Source organism: Rhipicephalus sanguineus, chromosome 1 (assembly GCF_013339695.2).
Source record: "Rhipicephalus sanguineus isolate Rsan-2018 chromosome 1, BIME_Rsan_1.4, whole genome shotgun sequence".
Classification (NCBI taxonomy): Eukaryota; Metazoa; Arthropoda; class Arachnida; order Ixodida; family Ixodidae; genus Rhipicephalus; species Rhipicephalus sanguineus.
This window is the reverse complement of record NC_051176.1, coordinates 285,642,324-285,662,198: the sequence shown is the minus strand read 5'-3', so window position 1 is coordinate 285,662,198 and position 19,875 is coordinate 285,642,324. Positions and strand designations below refer to the sequence as shown.

General features: G+C 47.2%; 1 protein-coding gene and 1 long non-coding RNA gene across 2 annotated transcripts; both read left to right on the top strand.

Moving 5' to 3' along the window:
* Nucleotides 1-3,813: 3,813 nt before the first annotated feature.
* LOC125757026 (uncharacterized) lies at nt 3,814-4,309 on the top strand. Its single transcript, XR_007415013.1, has 3 exons — nt 3,814-3,922; nt 4,032-4,094; nt 4,237-4,309. It is a non-coding gene; the product is annotated as an uncharacterized LOC125757026 (long non-coding RNA).
* A 514-nt stretch (nt 4,310-4,823) lies between these two features.
* Nucleotides 4,824-18,535, top strand: LOC119388255 (serine/threonine-protein kinase haspin homolog). The gene is made up of 4 exons (XM_049413054.1): nt 4,824-4,859; nt 4,924-5,155; nt 11,871-11,970; nt 18,313-18,535. Exons 1-4 carry the CDS (start codon nt 4,857-4,859, stop codon nt 18,533-18,535), a joined length of 558 nt encoding a protein of 185 aa, XP_049269011.1. The 5' UTR covers nt 4,824-4,856.
* Nucleotides 18,536-19,875: the final 1,340 nt, after the last annotated feature.

Sequence of the window (19,875 nt, the reverse complement as noted above, 5' to 3'; positions counted from 1 at the left end):
ATGTGGTCACGGGAGCCAGATTTTGGGGGCAGAAGTAAGAAAATGCTCTTTTACTGAACTTTGTCTGCACATACATATTTATATGCACATGACATTCCATAGATTACCTTTTTAAGATGTGTGTACATGTAGCACTGCATCAGCATAGATTCATTTATTTTCATCTGTACATACACGTAATGCTGTCTGCTGGCAAAGCCCAGTATAGTTTGTCACACTGCGGCATCATTTAGTTTTCCCTCTCTATACCATACATGCTGTGTAGGCCTGGTATAGCTTTTCAGTATTGCAAAAAGTTAATTGAAATGCATTATATACAGGCTCTTCTAGTCTATATTCAATGATCATGCCAGAAGCAGCTTGCGAAAAGGTTCGGGTGGACCTAATCGACACCGATTGCTCCCATTAGACTGCCATAAAAGGGCACCCCATTTGGCTGCCAGCTGATGCGCGCTCATGTGCTTCCACTGAGTTCCTGCTCACTCCCAATATGTTGTCTCGGCACCCAACTGGGATCAGAAGGCCCCCTATCTGGTCCCAGGTGGGAGCGAACATCGACCACAAGGCGCCCATGTGGTCCCAGTTGGCCCCCATCTGGGACCAGAAGGCTCTGATCTGGGCCCAGTTGACTCCCAACTGGGACCAGATGGGGTGACTTCTGGTCCCAGTTGGCCCCCATCTGGGACCAGAAGGCTCTGATCTGGGCCCAGTTGACTCCCAACTGGGACCAGATGGGGTGCCTTCTGGTCCCAGTTGGCCCTCAACTGGGACCAGATCAGAGCTTTCTGGTCCCAGTTGGGGACCAACTGGGACCAGATAGTTCCAGACTGGGACCAATTGGGACCAGTTGGTCCCAGTTCATTACCAGTTACACATTTCCACCTGGGTACTGAAAGGTTTTAGCATTGTGATTAAACTGTGAACAGTTCTTTGCTAGGTTGAACCGCGTGGTCGAACGCGAAACTATAGTATACGCGCCGGTGCGAATCGTAAGCCAGACTGACTCGCCCTATTTTGAGTAATTATGTTTTGCGCTTTACAGCTCGTGGCTCCACGCACGCACGCTAGTGACAGGCCGACATAGTTTAGGCAAGCATGCTTACATTACGCCGGCCTGTCGCTGACAAAGTGCAAAGCTTCTACCGTAGGCGGCTCGCCTGTAGGTGCGGTTGTCATTGATTGTCGTTTCTTAATACATGACAGCATTTTATCATATCTGTAATTGGAAATGTTTCTTTAGAGTGACTTGATGATCTGTTATTTGTTGTAAATCCTACGTAGCTTACTTGCTTTCTCTGTATGCAGCTTTTCTTCACTTGTGCAAGATATTGGGCCTGAGACCACGCCAGCTAATGCGGAAGCCAGTGCAGTTTCTTTGACGAGACTTGGAGTGCATTCATGCAGAATTTAAGTTGCTGCCGTGCCACTCAGCTTCACCTTGTGCGGTCACCTTCCGACGTGTTTTGTGCCACATTTGGTTGTGCTTTATTCATTAATAAAGCCGATTTGACAACGTCATGGGATAATTTATTGTTGCTGAGAAGCGCGATTATTTATTTGCGCGCCATCCGCTAAACATCATTTATGTAGTACAGTATACGTGTTGATCCCCTGCGTACGTGTTCAAATTTATTATAAACCGATGTCTTTTACATGAAAATTGGATATGTATGGTGTGCTGAAGTAGCCAATAATTCACGCGGCATATATGAGCGACCGCAACAACTTGATTCGGTCCGCAATAAACGCGAGTAAACTCAGCGTCGAAAACTTCTATATGCAACAGTGGGAACATGCGTGGGTGAACAGGTATGTATGTACGTATGTTAGTGATCTTGCTTGTTTGGTCACTTGCTCTACGACTGACATAGGAAGTGTGAGAAAAACAGGAAAGTGCTCTCGCGGGAGCTCTTTCGGTCCCTTCAATCTCTATCTTCCTATGGTAGCCGTCAGGCTGCCGACCAAACATCTGCAAAGACAGTTATGTTAGTTTATTTTATATTTCGAAAGTCCAAAATTTCGAAAACGGCGAAAAAACAAGAACGTCTATAAAACGTCTTATCTTGGTCTTTTCAAAACGTCTTCTAAAGACGTCAACTAGCGGGACATTAGCACAGCTATCAGACGTCGGATAGACGTCTACGGCTACGGGAATGTCTTGACCAAGACGTCTATTAGCCCTTTTTGATAGCCGTTCAAGATGTCTTTTAGACGGGAAATAGCTTCTTTTGTGTTACATGGGTAGGTACAGCTGACCAGGACATCATGAACAGACCTTGCTCTATGACCGCGAACATGCATTCGCTGTCGCAACGCTACATGGTGTGAAGAACGCCGGCTCAAAAGACCAAACGCTTCGTGCGCCTCCCAAGCTTGACACTACTTGACCTCCAAATCTAGGTGCGCGGGAAAACGTCAGCCGTGACAGATTAGCGCCAGCCGAGACAGGGCGCACGGATGCTCGTTCACGTTTACGTGCCTTCCCACTAGTTACTTTTTTCACTAACTTACAACTGCGACTAGTTACTTTTAAGTTAGAGGAACTTGTCACTGTACAATGTTAGGCCGACTTTAAACGCTTTCCACTTTTTCGAACTTCCTTGTTTACCATATTCTCTACACCATTCAACTTTCCACAATAGGGCACCCCTCGCAGTTTAGGAGAGGAGGTCGCTAAGAGGCTTATCTTCCCTGCAGAGTTTACTTGTAAGCTACTTATCGTAAATAAATCATGTTGCAACAGCTAAGTTAAGTTGTTGCAACAGCTAAGTTCACGTCCGTTTTTTTTTTTCGGCAAAACACGGACACAAAACGTAGCAAGCAAGCAAGCAAGCAGGCAAGCAGGCAGGCATGGCAAGCAGGCAAGCAAGCAAAAGTGTAGCCTGCGTGGCATGAGCGTTCTTCTGTTTAAGTAAATTTATTTTCTCTACTAAAAAGGTCTCGTAATTTCAACGACGCCGAAGACAGAACAAACAAACAAATGAACGAACAAACGAACTCGACTGAAGCTGCGTTGCCATGAGCACGAGCATGCATGGGTCGCGCAAGAAGGCCAGGGATGAAGAAGTAGAGGAGGAAGAGAACAAGGCCGGATGCATGGCTGCTGGTCCAGCGGCGACCCTCTGGCAGTGGATGGAGGACGCGGTGCGACTGCTATGGAGGACCGTCGGATACGGCGACCGCCAGCGCGAGCCCACGTACACCGAGCTATTGCTGGAGCAGCTGAGCAACTGGACATCCGAGCTGGGCCTGTTCACTATCGTCTGCCTTGGCGCCACGTGGCTGCTAGTCAAACTAGGTATGTGGAAGCTTGAATTAAGGAAATCATGCATAGCGTTGCTTATCTAGCACGCACAACCTGCATTCTGATGTAGAAAGATGACATTGCGACGAAGGAATCCGCCAATAAATCTTGTGTTCTCGGGTTGGCATAAACGCGGCCAAGAATGCGCAGGTCGGAAACGGCGAGCGTAGCAGGTCCGTAAACATGCATAGCCTTAATGGATCCTTACAGGAAGCAAAGGGAACCCATCGCGACAGAGGGTGACGTCGTCTACCAGCTCGGAGCACTCCAAGGTATACGCTGGAGGCTGGTGCCCCGTTGATCCTGACTCACACTTCGATACAACAGTGTACAGACTTCTCGGACCCGCTGTTCACGGCTGACCTGCTTCGGCTGTGCGGCCAGAAAGAGGCGCTCAGGTTCAGCGACGTTATGAACCTCAGGTAGGCGTGCAGCTCACATTGCAACAGTCAAAGGAAAAAGTGTAACCCCTCACAGCGACACTGTGTTCGTGTTTTTGACCGAGACTCGCTTCTCGGAGGTCTTCATGCTTGGTGGACCGCAAGGTGGTTGGGTGGCCAAGATAGTACCTGTCAACAAGTCCACTATAGGCCTGGCTTCCGAGGTGCTTATCGCGAGGTAGGTTTACCAGTGTCATTTAACAGCTTTGGTGTTACCGTGAGCACGGAATATGTGTGCCTATATACATTCAAGTGGGCATAGACTATGACCCTCCTTTTTTTTACAGAGAACTGAACAATCTGCGGCACAGGGACGATTTCAGAACAGAAGTGTTCGCGAAGCTGCTCGGGTAAGCTGTAGTAATTATGAAATTTCAAATGTTTGTTTTGTATCTTGCTTTTTTCCCAAGTCATAGGCTTTTATACTGTTGTCCATGTACAATGTTATTAACCTTCGAATGACGGAATGGAAGCGTCACTGAAGAGAAGCAGTGTGTTGCAGGGCAAAGTGCATCAGAGATATGTATCCAAGTGTGCTCCTCGAAAACCAAAGGATGGTGCGCGGTAGCACCGCTCCACTGGGTGAGTCAGCGCATCATATGCCTCTCCACTGGCCTATGGCAAAGGGGGTTCAGACCCCCCCGAAATTTTTCAGTTTTGCATGTGGATATATGCAGGTACACATACAACGCACGCACGAACATACCTAAAGTATGGTTGAACCCCCCTTCCCCCGAAAAAAATTTCTGGCTACGTTACTGGCGCGAGCGTTTATAGTCGAACGTACGCTAACGAGGCGTTTTGTGCCACACACATCCAGACGACTTCTCGCCGTTGGCGTCGCCGTGAAGCTCCATAAAAGTAGCGCAGCATAGCCTCAGCTGCTTTTGCACCATAAAAAAATCAAACCAACTAGCTCCATAAAAGTTCAAGTAAAGTAACTTCACCCCCCCCCCCCTCCCCGAAAAAACTTTCTGGCTACGCTACTGCCTCTTATCCTATATTGCCAACTCCTAGCGGTTTTTTCAACTTTCTCAGGCTTCGTGATGTGCGATACTGAGCCGTTCTTGCTGATTGAATATGCCGTTGGAGGAGTGCGGCTGTCCGATGTAATGGTGAGTCCACCTTCGCATACTTTGTCTGCCGGAGCTCTTTCGAAACGAATTTATCTTGCGACAGTTTGAAAACATCGAGCAAGTGCACAGTATTGTGGCACAAGTGATCCTGGGCCTAGCCATTGCCGAGGAAGCGCTACAGTTCGAGCACCGCGACATTCAGATGGAGAATGTGCTTGTTAAGATGACACCGAATGAGACGGCAGTGTTCGTCTACAACAAGAAGAAGATAGTCCTTCACACACGCGGCGTCATCGCTTGTGTCATCGACTTCAACCTTTCCCGAGCCACTATTGGTAAGTGTGCGGTCGGACAGCTCCAGTTACAGATTTCGGTGGCGGAGGCATAGTTCTCGAAAAACGCGGCGCCGGCGAGTGTACAGAAATGTGTACAGAGCGTACAGCAACGGTCCATCGCAGCTCCCCCCCCCCCCCCCCCACACACCACCCTACTATAAGTCACTGTATGGGGCAGATTTTGCGCCCCCCTCTTAGGTGATTAAGGGGGGGGGAGGGCTTGTGCGCACGCCTATGGGAGGGAACATTGCGCAATGCAAAAGAAAGAAAGGAGAAAAGTCACAGTTTCGCCACGAGGGCGAAGCAATGAATGCGATAGCAAGCAATTGGTATGTCACACGAAGAACGACAAGCAGCTCGATACTTGCAGCGCGCCGCTGGAGCACAAAGAAGGAGGCCCGAAAATAACGCCAGGTATACACAGGACAGGCGTGAGCTAACAACTGTCACAGTTGTTACGTCTTTGTGCTTGAGCAACGCGCTGCAAGTGTCGACAATGGAAAATCAGACGCTCTTCGATATTTGTTTTTCTTTTAAACTGAGGCGCGTGGAGTGACCCCTCTGCGTCTCGCGTTGTCCCAAGTCCCTGTAGCGCCTTCCTTTGGGCGGCAAGCAAAACCGCAGAGCGCGCGACCTCAAGAGAAGAAAATAATGACTGCTCTTGGCAGTGGCAGGTGAAGCCACGGCTTGCGTTCCCTGCGGGCGTCGATTCTGGTCACTGAGATATAAAACATCATTTGGCTCTAGTTGGTACATATTCCTGAGGCTAAAATTACAGCGCAAACGCAGTTCTTTGTCCTTCTTACTTCTTCTCTACTTCATTTTCCCTGCACCCATCTGAATATGATTTCATGTCTTCGCGTATCTAATACACTATCATCCTTGTTACACGCTTTGGTTTAGAGCTATTGTTGTGTGCGCATGTGTGGTAAGGTTGCCTTGAGCTTCATATGCATTGGCGTATGAAAGAATAAAGTCAGCGCTTGTGTCGTACGTTTCTTTTCTTCGTGGGTGTCTTGTGCCTTTGCGCTGTAATTTTAGCCTCAGGATTCTGGTCGCGGTGTACCATGTATACAGTGATTCTGGTTCAGCCGTCTCATTTCTTCCCTCCTGTGGCATGTCTACAAGCAGTGGCGTAAATTATGGGGGGAGTCAGGGGGTCCTGACCCCCCCCCCCTTGTGTTCAGGCTGGGGGGGGGGGGGGGAAACCCCTTGCAAGTGTCCCCCCTTCAGATTTATCTTTCAGACGTCATATTTGAATTTCTTGAACATCATATTTGAATTTGAATTAAGGATAGCAGACTTTCCGTAAAACCAGCTCTGAAATCTGAAACACTTCCAATACACAGAAACGAAGTACAAAATTGAAAGCTGCTTGTCGTTTCATAAAGTACTGCAGATCATGAGCTTTCTGGAACGCTCCGGTTACTTCAGACGTGCCTCAAATGTTTATTACGCTGAAGTTTGAAGTGGATAATAAAGGATCCCTGATCATCTACCTTTATTTACGTCGACGATTTGTTGTAAGTCATTCACAATGAAGCATAAATGCGATTGCTCGACTATGATTTTGTTATTTTAATGAAAATTGCCGGTGAACATAAAATTGCTTTACAAGAATGTTTCCGGGGGCAAATCGTTGGAGGCCTTTTCTAACAGCTTTACACGATGGGGAATGGAGAAGGGAGAAAGAAAAGATGTAGCTGTATGCGTTATCAAAAAAAACGTGCTTCAACTGTCGAGCTGTGACACTTGATAGTTCGCGCTCATCTTCTGTTTGTTCGTTTAGCGGCGTCCCTTCAGCTCGAGTGACTCGTACGCGCGGTAACATGAGCGCCGACATCACGGTGAAAGCGTGAAACATTCCTCTTCCCCTCACCGCGAGAAAACCGCGCGAGCAGACAACGGAAGGGCAATGTTCTCGCTGCGCAAATATAAGAAGCGAGCGAGCTCGACGACGACTTTTAAATGCGCCCGTCGCGCTGCTAGCGCCATCTCGCTGGTAATGAAGAAAGCTTATTATCGCCTGCCGTCTGTGAGTCCGTCCAGCGGTAAAGGGTATGTATATAACGCTCGCCGTTAGCTACATGGAGGATCTGCGTTTCGTGGCGTAGTGGATAGCGCCACTCGCTGCGGAGCAAGACGTCCCTGGTTCGATTCCGCGCTTCGGAAGCATTTTTCCGAATTATTTTTCTTTGGGGCTTTTATACATATATACATACTTATACATATACGGTGCATGACGGCGACGGCGACGGCAAAATTCAGCCGAGACTGTCCATATAATTGCTATCGCAATAAAAAAAAAGTGCTAGCATTTGTCTTTCATGGCTTAAACCGAATGAAATGGCTGGAAGGAACAGGAGAGAGAGGAGAGGCAGGGGGATGTTAACCAGTCTAGGAAAACTGCGGATGCTACCCTGCACTGGGGAAAGGGATATGGGGGAGTTTGAAAGACAGAGAGAGAGGGGGAGCTGGAAGTATTCTATAGTTACGCTTAGAAACTAACTTTTTTTGAAAATTTCATTTGAAAGTATGATTTTAATTTTGATATAATAAAAAGAAAACATTTTTGTAAAAACAAAATGGCCGCCATCGCAGAAGGTGTGATTTTTCTGGATTTACGCCACTGTCTGCAAGAGCAACAGCGTTCCCACAAGCTCGCGCCACCACGAGCCACGTGACGATCTTCTTTTTCCCTGGCCGATTGGCCCCGAGTGGCATGGCGCTACAACCCCAAAATGGAAAACTAGCTTTGGTCGCCAGCGATACGACGCAGACGCAGCGCGGGCAACGATGCAGCATGGCCCACGTCCAGTGGCGTACCAACTTGTTCGCGAGTGGGGGGGGGGGGGGGGGGGGGGCTGGCGTCGCTCACTCTGTCCGCCGTATATATATATATATATATATATATATATATATATATATATATATATATATATTTGATTTGACTTCCGTTCTTTAGAGCATGGACAGAATTGAGCATGCTCTAAAGAACGGAACTATCAATCAGGTGATAGAGAAATGCGCGGAATACAACCAACCCCTATACATAGCCTTTATAGATTACGAGAAGGCATTTGATTCGGTGGAGACATCAGCAGTCATGCAGGCACTGCGGAATCAGGGCATCGACGAAGCCTATATAAACATAATGGAAGAAATCTACAGCAGACCCACAGCCACTATAGTCCTCCATAAAGAAAGCGACAGAATCCCAATAAAGAAGGGCGTACGGCAGGGAGACACGATCTCTCCAATGCTATTCACCGCGTGTCTACAGGAGGTTTTCAGGGCCCTAGATTGGGAAGAATTAGGGATAAGAGTTAATGGAGAGTATCTCAGTAACCTGCGATTCGCTGATGACATTGCATTGATGAATAACGCGGGAGACGAATTACAGCTCATGATTACTGAACTGGATACGGAAAGTAGAAGAGTAGGTCTGAAAATTAATATGCATAAAACTAAAGTAATGTGGAACAATCTTGGCAGAGAACGGCGCTCTGCGATAGGTGACGAGACACTGGAAGTTGTAAAGGAGTACGTCTACTTAGGACAGGTAGTAACCGCGGAGCCGAACCATGAGAGTGAAATAACTAGAAGAATAAGGATGGGATGGGGCTCATTCGGCAAGCATTCTCAAATCATGAATGGTAATCTACCACTATCCCTCAAGAGAAAGGTATAAAACAGCTGCATCTTACCGGTACTTACCTACGGAGCAGAAACCTGGAGACTTACAAAGAGGGTTCAATTTAAATTGAGGACGACGCAGCGAGCGATGGAAAGGAAAATGATAGGTGTAACCTTAAGAGACAGGAAGAGAGCAGAGTGGGTCAGGGAACAAACGGGGGTTAAGGACGTCATAGTTGAAATCAAGAAGAAGAAATGGATATGGGCCGGGCACGTAGCACGTCGGCAGGATAACCGGTGGTCATTAAGGGTAACTGAGTGGATTCCAAGAGATGGCAAACGCGTGAGGGGGAGACAGAAAATTAGGTGGGTAGATGAGATTAAGAAGTTTGTAGGTATAACGTGGCAGCAGAAAGCACAGGACCGGGTTGATTGGCGGAACATGGGAGAGGCCTTTGTCCTGCAGTGGGCGTAGACAGGCTGATGATGATGATGATGATGATGATTTGATTTGAGGCGATTTTTTATATTCATAGAGCTGATCAGATGACTTGCTTTTCAAAACTGTGTTTTAAATCGAGGAAGAATCTGCACAAACAGACTGTGCAGGCTGGGCCGCCCTATACCTCGACAACACAGCAGTGTTTAATAACATTTTGGAAATATTACCGTGAAGTACACCCAAATTTAACCTGATCATCTAAGCATTGCATCAGCAAACTTCCCAGTCTTAGTTTGGCGGTGTAGATACGATGAGTATGAAGAACCTGCTATGACTCCAGTACCTTAAATTCTCACTTATTAAACAAAACATGTGGCTGACAAAGCAACGTACTTCGCAGAAGTCTTCAGGATAAGCCGAGTGCCAATTCCTTTACTGTTACAGCCCTCTAATATAAAGTCTTTCTTAAGAAGACCACGTTTGCAAACCACATTGAGCTGGTTGTGTATAGTTATAAGATTATAAATGACTACGAATTTATATACTAGGTGTCGTTCCTTGCCATCCTACTTTTCCCAGCTTGGGTTGGGGGTGGACGGAAAAGCGGTGAAGTGGTCCTTTACTCCTCCCCTCTGGTTCCTCCAAGTAAATAGCCTACGTAAACTGTGTAAGCTCAAATTTTTTTTGAAAAAATGTGGGCGATTATAAGGTTAAACTACCCCGCATTGTTTCCTTCCGTATAGGTCCTTAGCTGTTAATGATTGGTCGAAATTTTCTGGTTCATGCTCAAAGCACCTGCTCGTAAAACGACGCAACAAATGACGCGTAAGTGATCCACCGCGTAATTACCACGTGCGCACGACTGCGTAAAAAAAATTAATGAACTATTTTCAATACGGCGTATTGTTTGTCATTGGTTCTTCGCTATTCGTCAAAAATTTTCAATGTGCCATAAAATCGCCTCCAATTGTTACGCGACGTCACAAGTCTGCGAAAACTCGCGGTGTCAGAATGAAGTGTGCACAATAAGCAGCACATTACTGTGCTGAACAATAACTCTTCATATGTGTATGATAGATTCATATGTGTATGATAGATTCTTTTAATAACAGAGAGCTGAGCTAGTTGGTAAGTATTCATTCTAAAAAGACAGGGCGTGCAAACACGGACACAAGAAAGGAGTCAGGCGTTTGTGGTGTCCTGACGTCTTTCTTGTGTCCGTGTTTGCACGCCCTGTCTTAGAATGAGATACTTCCAGTTGTAGTCTATCGATGCTGAGCTGTTTTTGCGCGTGTACAACTCTCTGTGAACTCATCGTTGCTGACAAAGACGTAGAGAGAGAAATAAACATTAGATCAGACACAGTCCTTTGCTGGTAGGCAGCCTTCTTAGTCCAGAAAACCGTGGACGCTGATCATCTCCCTGGTGAGGTAGATCAAGTAACGGGGCAAACTTGAAAACTGGGCTTCTCAATGTACTCGAGTCCACTGCCTTGTTACAAGCCGCCACGATCGCTGCAGGCTACCATATGATAAGCAAAGGGAAGCAGGCTAATCGGAGACTAAATTGGGAATCTATTTTAGCTGTCCTGTCTAGGCACAACTAAAATACTGGACACTTCTGCACACTCATCAACTCACAGCAGCTTGAATATGGAGCAGTAGCGTTGCTATTCGTTTTCAAAGAAACTGAATTTCCTGAAAAATGAGAGCGTTTGATCGGGCTATAAAACGTTTACTGGTCCCCGCCCATATTTGCGTCGCGGATTACTTAAATTTCAGGCCAGGCAGGACAAAATAAAATCATGACAGATTGCTGTAATGTTACTGAGCCCCTGCTGAGCGATAGCCTCCTATGCAATGCTCGAGCGCAAAACGCACAAGCGTGGAATAGGCAGCCCGCACCGCAGGTAGCCTACAGTGCGTGGTCATGACACACGGAGGAGAGTCGTCACAGCAGAATCGTAGTACAAATTTTACTACAAACTTACGTTATTGCTGCGTTCAAGTAAAACTTTGCCTGACTTGTTAGTTTATCAGTCTGCAGCCGACAATAACCACTGGGGGGGGGGGGGGCTCCGCGCCCCCAACATTTCTCAGTGGGGGGGCTAGCGCCCTGCTTGCCCCCCCCCCCCCCCGGTCGATACGCCTATGCCCACGTCTCGCATAATTTTGATTTCGCCACGTGCGACGGTCCCGTGCATTTCACTCAACGCCGCGCGCCTTTGTATTGTGCCGTTAGTATCCTGGAGAACGAATGAGGCATGGCGTAATTGTCTGAGGCAGCGAGCTGCGGAGCGAGGGGTCGCAGGTCAAGCGCTTCGGAATTTTTTCTTCTGAATTATTTTTATTTGTGGCTTTTATTTATATATACATACATATACATATCCGGGACATGACGGCGACGGCAAAAATCGGCCTAGAGTGTCCATATAATTGCTATCGCAATAAAAATAGTAGGTCAGGCACGCACTCGCCAAGCATCGCGTGCCCCCGTGAGCGAACGAGGGTTCATCGTTTGCTGAACGCTCAGGTAGCGCGCCCCCTCCTCCAAGCTGCGAAAGTTGCCACTTTCCGAACCCCTACACAGAAGACTTGCGCATAAAGCCGTGCTTACAACCGACATTTCTCTCCTTAGATGGGAGGCCAGTGTACTACGACCCCAGCAGACACTTCACGACCGACTTTCTGGAAGAACGAAGCTGCATGGCTTTCGACACTATGCGCGGAGCACTACGGTAGGTGCGTACGTTCCCACCTGTTTCTTTATGTGTTATGCCGTGCAAGGTATATTAGGAACCTATAGTAAATTTACAGTGTGTTATATATTATATTCAGAGGGCCTCCGCGATACCTTTGCTAGATCTCCAAACCGGCACCACCCCTCATTCGTCGCAGTGCATGGTGGAGCAGTGGCGTAGCCAGGGGGGGGGGGGGCACACCGGGCCCGTGCCCCCCCCCCGAAATTTTTTTTTGCCATGGCATACAGAGCCCAAAATGACACTCGACCACATCTGCCTGCCCGGCCCCACTTCAGATCAAGGAGGTCCCCCCCCCCCCCCCGAAAAAAAATTCTGCCTATACGCCCCTGGGCTAGAGTGGCCAAGGTAGAGACGTAGCCGGGATTTTTATTTCGAGGAGGAGGTGCGGGTCCGACCTTTCATTATGTATGTGCGTGTATATGTAAACATACAAACGGAAAAAAATACAGACCAGGGGGGTGGGGGCTAACTGTTCTTCATTTCTTTCTGCGCCTTCGAGCCGAGGTGTTCCGCTTCTGAGCTCGGCAGTCTCACAAGGTCGAATTCCGCGGCCGCATTTTGATGGAGATCGCAATGCGAGAAATTCGCAGAGCGTCATGTGATAGCTTTATGAGTGTAATTCTATATAATTATATACCCATATATGCATCCACATCAATGCTAACTCCGGCAGAATGGCTCTGCTGAGCGCCTGGTAAAAAGAACAAAGATGAGTATGTCGCGCTGAAACAAGGGAGTGGTTTTATGTCCCAAAGCGACTCCGGCTATGCGAGAGACGCGCTAGTAGAGGGCTCCAGTTAATTTCAACCTCTTGGGGTTCTTCAACGCGAGCTGACATCGCACAGTACACGGGCCTCTAGCATTTCACCTCCATCGAAATGTGACCACCGCGGCCAGGATCAAACCCACGTCTTTCTGTTCAGTAGACGAGCACTGTAACCACTGCGCCATCGCAGTGGCCTAAAACAAGGGTGGGGACATGGGACAGTGTGCAAGGATACCTCTTCTAGGCGAAAGCCTTAAAGGCCAACTCCGGCGATTTTTTGGCCATGTCAAAGTAATGGTGCTTTTATGTTCCTGAGACGCTCCTGTTACGGGCCCGATAGCAGAAATAATCGGCAAAATGGAGAATAATTTTAAATAAGCAAAAAAGCGCAACACCGAAACCGAAACCCCACTGAGTGTGCTGTCTACGTATGACGTAGATGTTGTTACGAACGAACCGGAAGTCGCGCAAGGCATGCCGGTCAAGCTGGCGCCGAGTATGAAAACTGTGACAGCTGGGACGACCAGCGAAGCGCCGGCCAAACCAACGCTGTCTGTCGCCTTGTGCACAGCAGACGCTCGCTGTAGCGGCCGAAGCGCCGAAGTTAGCGGCGCCCTCGGCTGCGTCACTTCCGCCGCCTTCCCAATACTGACGTCACAGACGCAATGTTGCCAATAATTGTGGGAAGCCAGGAGGGCGTTTGCAGACAATCTTTAAAATTCATTTGCAAACAATCAGCGCATGTCTTAAGCCTGTAATTTGGCATAAACGACGGAAACGTGCAAATGAACGTACCCAGCGAATTTCATTGAGATCCATCGACCTCGAAAAATCGCCGGTGTTGGCCTTTAAAGGGACACTAAAGAGAAACAATAAATCGGTTTAGATCGATAAACTGTGCTCTGAGAATTCTAATGTCTTTAATTTCGCCATGATAGGTTTATTAATAAAGAAGAAGGTCAAGTTGAAAGTTTCATTTTTAAATTTCGCGCCGAAATTTCCCCGCGTGACATCACGGATTTCAAAGTGTATTTATCGTATTTTGGCGCCATTGGCTCAACAAAATTACCCCAAACTTGGTATGTTAAGTCTATGGCCCCCTCAAAGGACAATGTACTTCATTTTTACTGATTAGGAACTACGTAGTCCCTAGTAGGCGCCGTCAAAACATGTGACGTCACGACGAATGGTGCGGAAACTTCAAGGTGGCGTCGCCACATACATTTTGTTTTTGCGCACTTTTTCGCTTACTAAGCGTCTTCTCGCAGCAAGCGTGGTGTTTTTGGTATCGTAAAAGATTGCTTTACTAATATGAGGAAAATCGTTTTGCTCTTTAGTGTCCCTTTAAATGCCTCATCAAACGCGAAATTTGACCGTCGGCGTCACGCGGCGTCGGGGACGAGGGATGCAAAAGATCATCATTACGCGATGACGTCACCATGTCACAGATCGTCGAAATTTGGCACGTCATTGTGGCATCACGTGACGCCACCACATGACATCGTAGCTTGGTCAAAAGGTGGTCCGATCACGGAGGCAACGCAAAACCAGGTGAGGTACCTCCGACCTTGGAGGCAGTGCAAAATTGCGTTAGGTGCAGAAAGCCGTCTAAGGGTTGCGGGGCAGGATCAATACATTGACTGAGAAGAAAAAAATTAACGCATATCCACGAAGTGAATTATGAAGAGAGGGCGAAGCTCGGAGTGTTCGGTAACCGTGAATCTCCTGTGACATCGCCCACTCTTCATCATGTAAATGAGTGACAACACTTGTGTAGAGTATATACATTTTATTGGTCATAATTCGTATGTCGTGTTAAGTTCTGGATCCCGTTTTCCTTTCATTATCACCGATTTATGATCCGTGAAATGTAGAGCCAATGGTTCTTCGATCGGATCTAGCCTGAAGTTGGCAAAGACAAGGTCTATATGAACGTCCCCCTGATGGGTTGTTGGCTGTTAACTGTCATACGAAATGCATCGTAGAGCGTATCGAGCAGTCATATACTGCACAAGCCAGTCGTTGTCGGTGATGTCAGCGTTAAAGTCACCGACTAGCACGAAGGGGTTGTTCTTGTACTTTGTTTCATGTTCGCTCACTGCTAGATCGATGTACTTTTCTACGTTGCCTCGAGAGAGATTTGTAACCAGGTATACTGTCATGACGACGGTGGATAGTTTTGTTGCAGCGTTTTCTCCGTTGTGAGCAACGATTTGGTTGTGAGAGTTCGTATATTTTTTTCACAGATGATGCACCCTCTCGTGTATTTTTTTTACAGATTTTTTTTTTCAGTTTCGGTTTCGTGCACCTTGACGAACGCGGACGGCGTACAAGGCTTTCGCCTTCCAGTCGTCTTAATCGAATGCATAAGAGACCCTGCGCGTTTTTGTTACCCGTGGACTACTTACCCATAAATGATCGTACACTCTTAAAAAAAAGGTTCGTAAAAAGGTAGTAACTGGAAGGAAAATGTTAGTAACAGCCACTGTTACTAACTCTCTGAGACAGTTACTAACCATTTACAAACTCGAAAGCAACAGGCGTGTTGTTACTACCCAAACAGCCAAGTTACCTAACTCGAGTTAGTAACAAAAAGCTACTTTGCTTATAACCCTTCACAGTGCTGCAAAAACATGCATTCACTCACTGAGTGAAATTTTTAATATATTTTAATATATTTTCTCAAACCCTTCTCGTATTCACTTTTTTTTATCATGGCTTGAAGACATATAATTTGTACGGCCAACATTTTTAGAGGAATTGATATTTGAGTCTGATTGCACACTCTTAAAAGAAAAGTTAGGAAAAAGCTTGTAACCACGAGCAAATAGTAACAGCAGCTGTTACTAGCTCTCTTGGACCATTACTAACTTTTTGCTACCTTTTTACTACCTACGTTAGCAGACACTTAAAAGTTGCAACGGTTACTACCTCTTGCGTACCGTTACTAACTTTTTGCCATGCACCTGTTAAACGAGTTTGTTAAACCAATCTTAGAAGTTATTATTACGAGCTTTTTACAACCTATTCACTAGCACGGGAATCGATTCAAGTTCATTGAGGCGATATTAGTAAGCTTAGTACACCGTCTTGGGTCTTGTATATTAGGCCATGTTGAGACGATATTACGCAAAATATACATAGCATATTGATTGTCTTAATATGCTTGATTAAAAGTCCTACGCTATGTCACCTCGCGCACCTAATAAAATTGTACGCTATATAAGTATAGGCGCATAACTTAAGCTATTTATCCTAAAGCCTAGCTGCCCACTGGCACCAGCTGCGTACCCCAGAGGTAGGGCTATATATACTCCTGGAAACGCTTACGAATTATACGTGTCGCGTAGCCTTGTTGTTGTGTATGTGTGCTGTTCTGATTCATGACGTGCTGTGCATAATTACCTAATGATATATCGCAATGTTGATGCTCGTGAAGTGACCGTTATAAAAAAAAAGAGGCGAAAGGATCACGGCTACTTAATTTTTTTTGTAGTAACCGTTACTACCTATTTTACAAGTTAGCAACGAGAAGGGTAGTAACCGATACTAAGTGCGTTTGTAACGGCGAGGGTAGTAACGGTTACTAACCTCCCCGTTACTAACCGCACTTACTAACAGGGTAGTAACATATGTGGCAAGTAGTTAGTAAACCGAAGTTAGTAAGTACTACAACCTTTTTTTTAAGAGTGTACCTTTTCACCTATTTCCTCTGCTTCTTTTCCATGAGCATGCGCGGCTTCAGGGGAAATGTCCGGATGTCCTGAAGCCCATCCTCTTGAACTCATATCAATTATGGAAAAATTTTAATATTCACTTTACGCATAGGCGTGCGCACAGGGGGGGCGGCCCCCCCTCCCCCAATTACTTAAGAGGGGGGGGGCGCAAAATCTGCCCCGTACGTTAATAATAATATCTGGGGTTTAACGTCCCAAAACCACGATATGATTATGAGAGACGCCGTAGTGGAGGGCTCCGGAAATTTCGACCACCTGGGGTTCTTTAACGTGCACCTAAATCTTAAGTACACGGGCCTCAAACATTTTCACCTCCACCGAAATGCAGCCGGCGCGACCGGGATTCGATCCCGCGACCTTCGGGTCAGCAGTCGATCACCATAACCACTAGACCACCGTGGCGGGGCTGCCCCGTACATTGACCGTTCTAGTCACCTAAGAGGGGGGGGGGGGGGCGCAAAATCTGCCTTATACATTGACTTAGTAGGGTGGAGGGGCGCTGCGATGAACCTTCCCCCCCCCCCCCTGATGGGGAACCCTGCGCACGCCTATGACTTTAGGACCAAGTGCGTTTCGTTACGTTGTAAGGGCATTCCTAAACTACCGATCCAATTTTATTGGCAACGTACATGATGCGTTTTTTTTTTTTTGGCATTTAGAGAAAGACCGTTAAATATGATATAAAACCATGGTGGCGCTAAAGCGCGACGCGGTTGAGAAATGCGTGGGGTCGGTTTCGTCGTTCTATCAATGCATCAACTGCTGTGCTTGCATACTTGCATGCGGTGCGCAGCTCCCCGAGGAACAGCGGCGGGCTCTGACGAGGCACACCGCGCTAAGCTCAGGAAGTCTGGCTTCTCTGAGGTCGAATTTATAGAAGCAAAGCGCAGGGGTTGGTAAGCATTGCTGCAGCGGCAAAGCTTAGCGCCATGATTGCAGATGCGCTTTTAACAAACGACGCCCACCAGTACTGGCTTGTGTAAGCAAACAAAGCAGCATAGGCTTACCTTTTTAAGACCATGCTGCTTAGCATTGTTGGTTAGTCATGGCGGGATCGATAGCAGAATGGAACAAGGACGACATTGAAAAAAAGCCGCACATCGTGAGGAAATGCGAATGCATTTGGGTGCACCCGATGAGTGTGCGATTAATTAATGGAGAGGCGAGAGTGTGCACGTAGAGGCGTAATGCTCGAGTTGCATTGTGTTACACTTCGTCCTAGTGGTATCGTTGCCGCGAGAGATTCGACTTCACCGACTTCCATCGCTATCAAGACACTAAAGCGCGCGCTCCCTGCATGATATATATAGGTCCGAGCGCGGAGGCGGAGCGCCCGAGCTCTCTCTCCGCCGAGCGAGCTCCGCGATGCGAGCGCCATTACACGCCCGCGCGCTCCTCCTCTGCCTCACCCTCCGCCGCTCACCACCTGCTCCGGTTGCTAGGCGCGGCGCAGCTGTTGCTAGGGGCGAGGAGGAGCGCGCGCGGAGAGATAACACCTGTGCGCACACCGGCCAGGGACGCAGGACAACCCCCGACGAAGAAATGCATTCGCATTCAAAATAAGAAAACGCGCTTGTGTTTGTCTAAGCGTCATCCTCGTTCCGGTCCTATGTGTACGGCCAAATCTATATCGTACCTTCTGTCGTCGGTTATTCCGCCATCTTTAAAGCTTAATAAATATGTGAGCCACTTTCATCATATATTTAGCAGCATGGGCGCCGATCATACAAGCAGTTCACATTGCTGCGGCCTGAAAATGCTCATTCTCTATTGTAGGGCACTTTTGGCTGCAGAAAATCCATTTTTACTTCACAGGAATAACTGGTCTACATTTCTGCCCGAGACAAATGTGCAAGGAACCTTGCAATTCCTCTACGAAATAGAGATATTCCTTCGGAACCAGGACTACGAGGAGAGTGCATTGAAGACCATTCAAAGCTTGAAGACTGAACTGAACCAGTACAAGGCGCTCTCAACATTTGCAAGCCGTTCAACAGTACTGCCGAAATTGCTACTACTGGAGTCCACGCATCCATAGAGCTGTTTCGCAGAAAGACCCCTTCCCAGAGACTGAAATGACTTTCCAGTAAAAATGCCCCAACAAAGCACATTGTTGCATGTGTGGGCCTTGGTAGAAAAGACACCCTAGCAGCCAAGAAGGCTTTCAAATGAGCACTTTAACAAGAACCACTATATAGCAGCGTGGGCACATAACAAAGTCGTCCACATTGTTTCTGCTATCTGTAAAGCTTGTTTAATAAATATGCGAGCCACCTTCATATTGCTCTGTCCCAACATAAAGCAGTCCACATTGTTGTGGCTTGTCTTTGCTTCTCACTTACGACCGTGCTCCGATTAGCCATGTTCAGGAATTGGGGCCCAGTGTTCCACCCCCTGGCTATGCCACTGATGGGCACCTAACACAAAGCAGTTCACATTGTTGCGGCCTGAAAATGTTTTTTTTTTGTCCCAGCATAAAGCAGTCCACATTGTTGTGGCATTTTCTATTAAATGCAAAGCATTTTTTAGCCGACCCAAGGCACTCTGAGCGTTTCATCTATGTATCTAATGTATCTATCTAGCCGCCTACGTCTGGGTGCTCTCGTGATCGCCGCCTCAACTTGGTGTAGACCAAAATTGGACCCTGCCATAATTCTTCATCATCAGGCACAGCATCAACAATGTGCGCATAATGCCTTACATGGGTTTAGCAGGTACCAACGCTCTCCGTAGAATGACAAAAAATGGCAGAGTGCCTGCTGGCCTACTTCTCAAAAATTACAATTATTTATAGCGTAGTGGGTTCCTCGCAAGTACACTTGTATTGGTTGCCAAGGAAGCCCATAAGCGTATGATTCATTTCCTCGGGGTCTCAGTAAAGTTCTTCGCCCCCCCCCCCCGTCTCTTTCCCACGTCAACGTATGTTATACAGCATGACGGGAGAGGGAAATAGCGACCGGGCGTCACCCAATGCAAATTGCATAACTGGTGGGCCGTTTAAAGATTCCAACCCATTACAAAGGGCTGAGCCATAATTCTTCATCGTCATCAGTCGTCGCGTGAACAAAGTGCACATAATGCCTTACAGACGTGTAGCTGGTGCCTCGCTTCTCCGCAGAATGACGAATAATGGCTTAGTAGGTGCTTCCAAACTTCACAAAAATTGTGATTTATGGCGTAGTGGGTACCTTTCTAGTGTACTTGTATTGTAGCCCCAAGAGAGCTTAACGGGCTCTAGAAACGCCGCTCTTCCAGCTTTCGCTGTGACTGTGCTGCGGTTTTAGCGCAGGTGTGGGCCTTGGTAGAAAAGACACCCTAGCAGCCAAGAAGGCTTTCAAATGAGCACTTTAACAAGAACCACTATATAGAAAGTCGTCC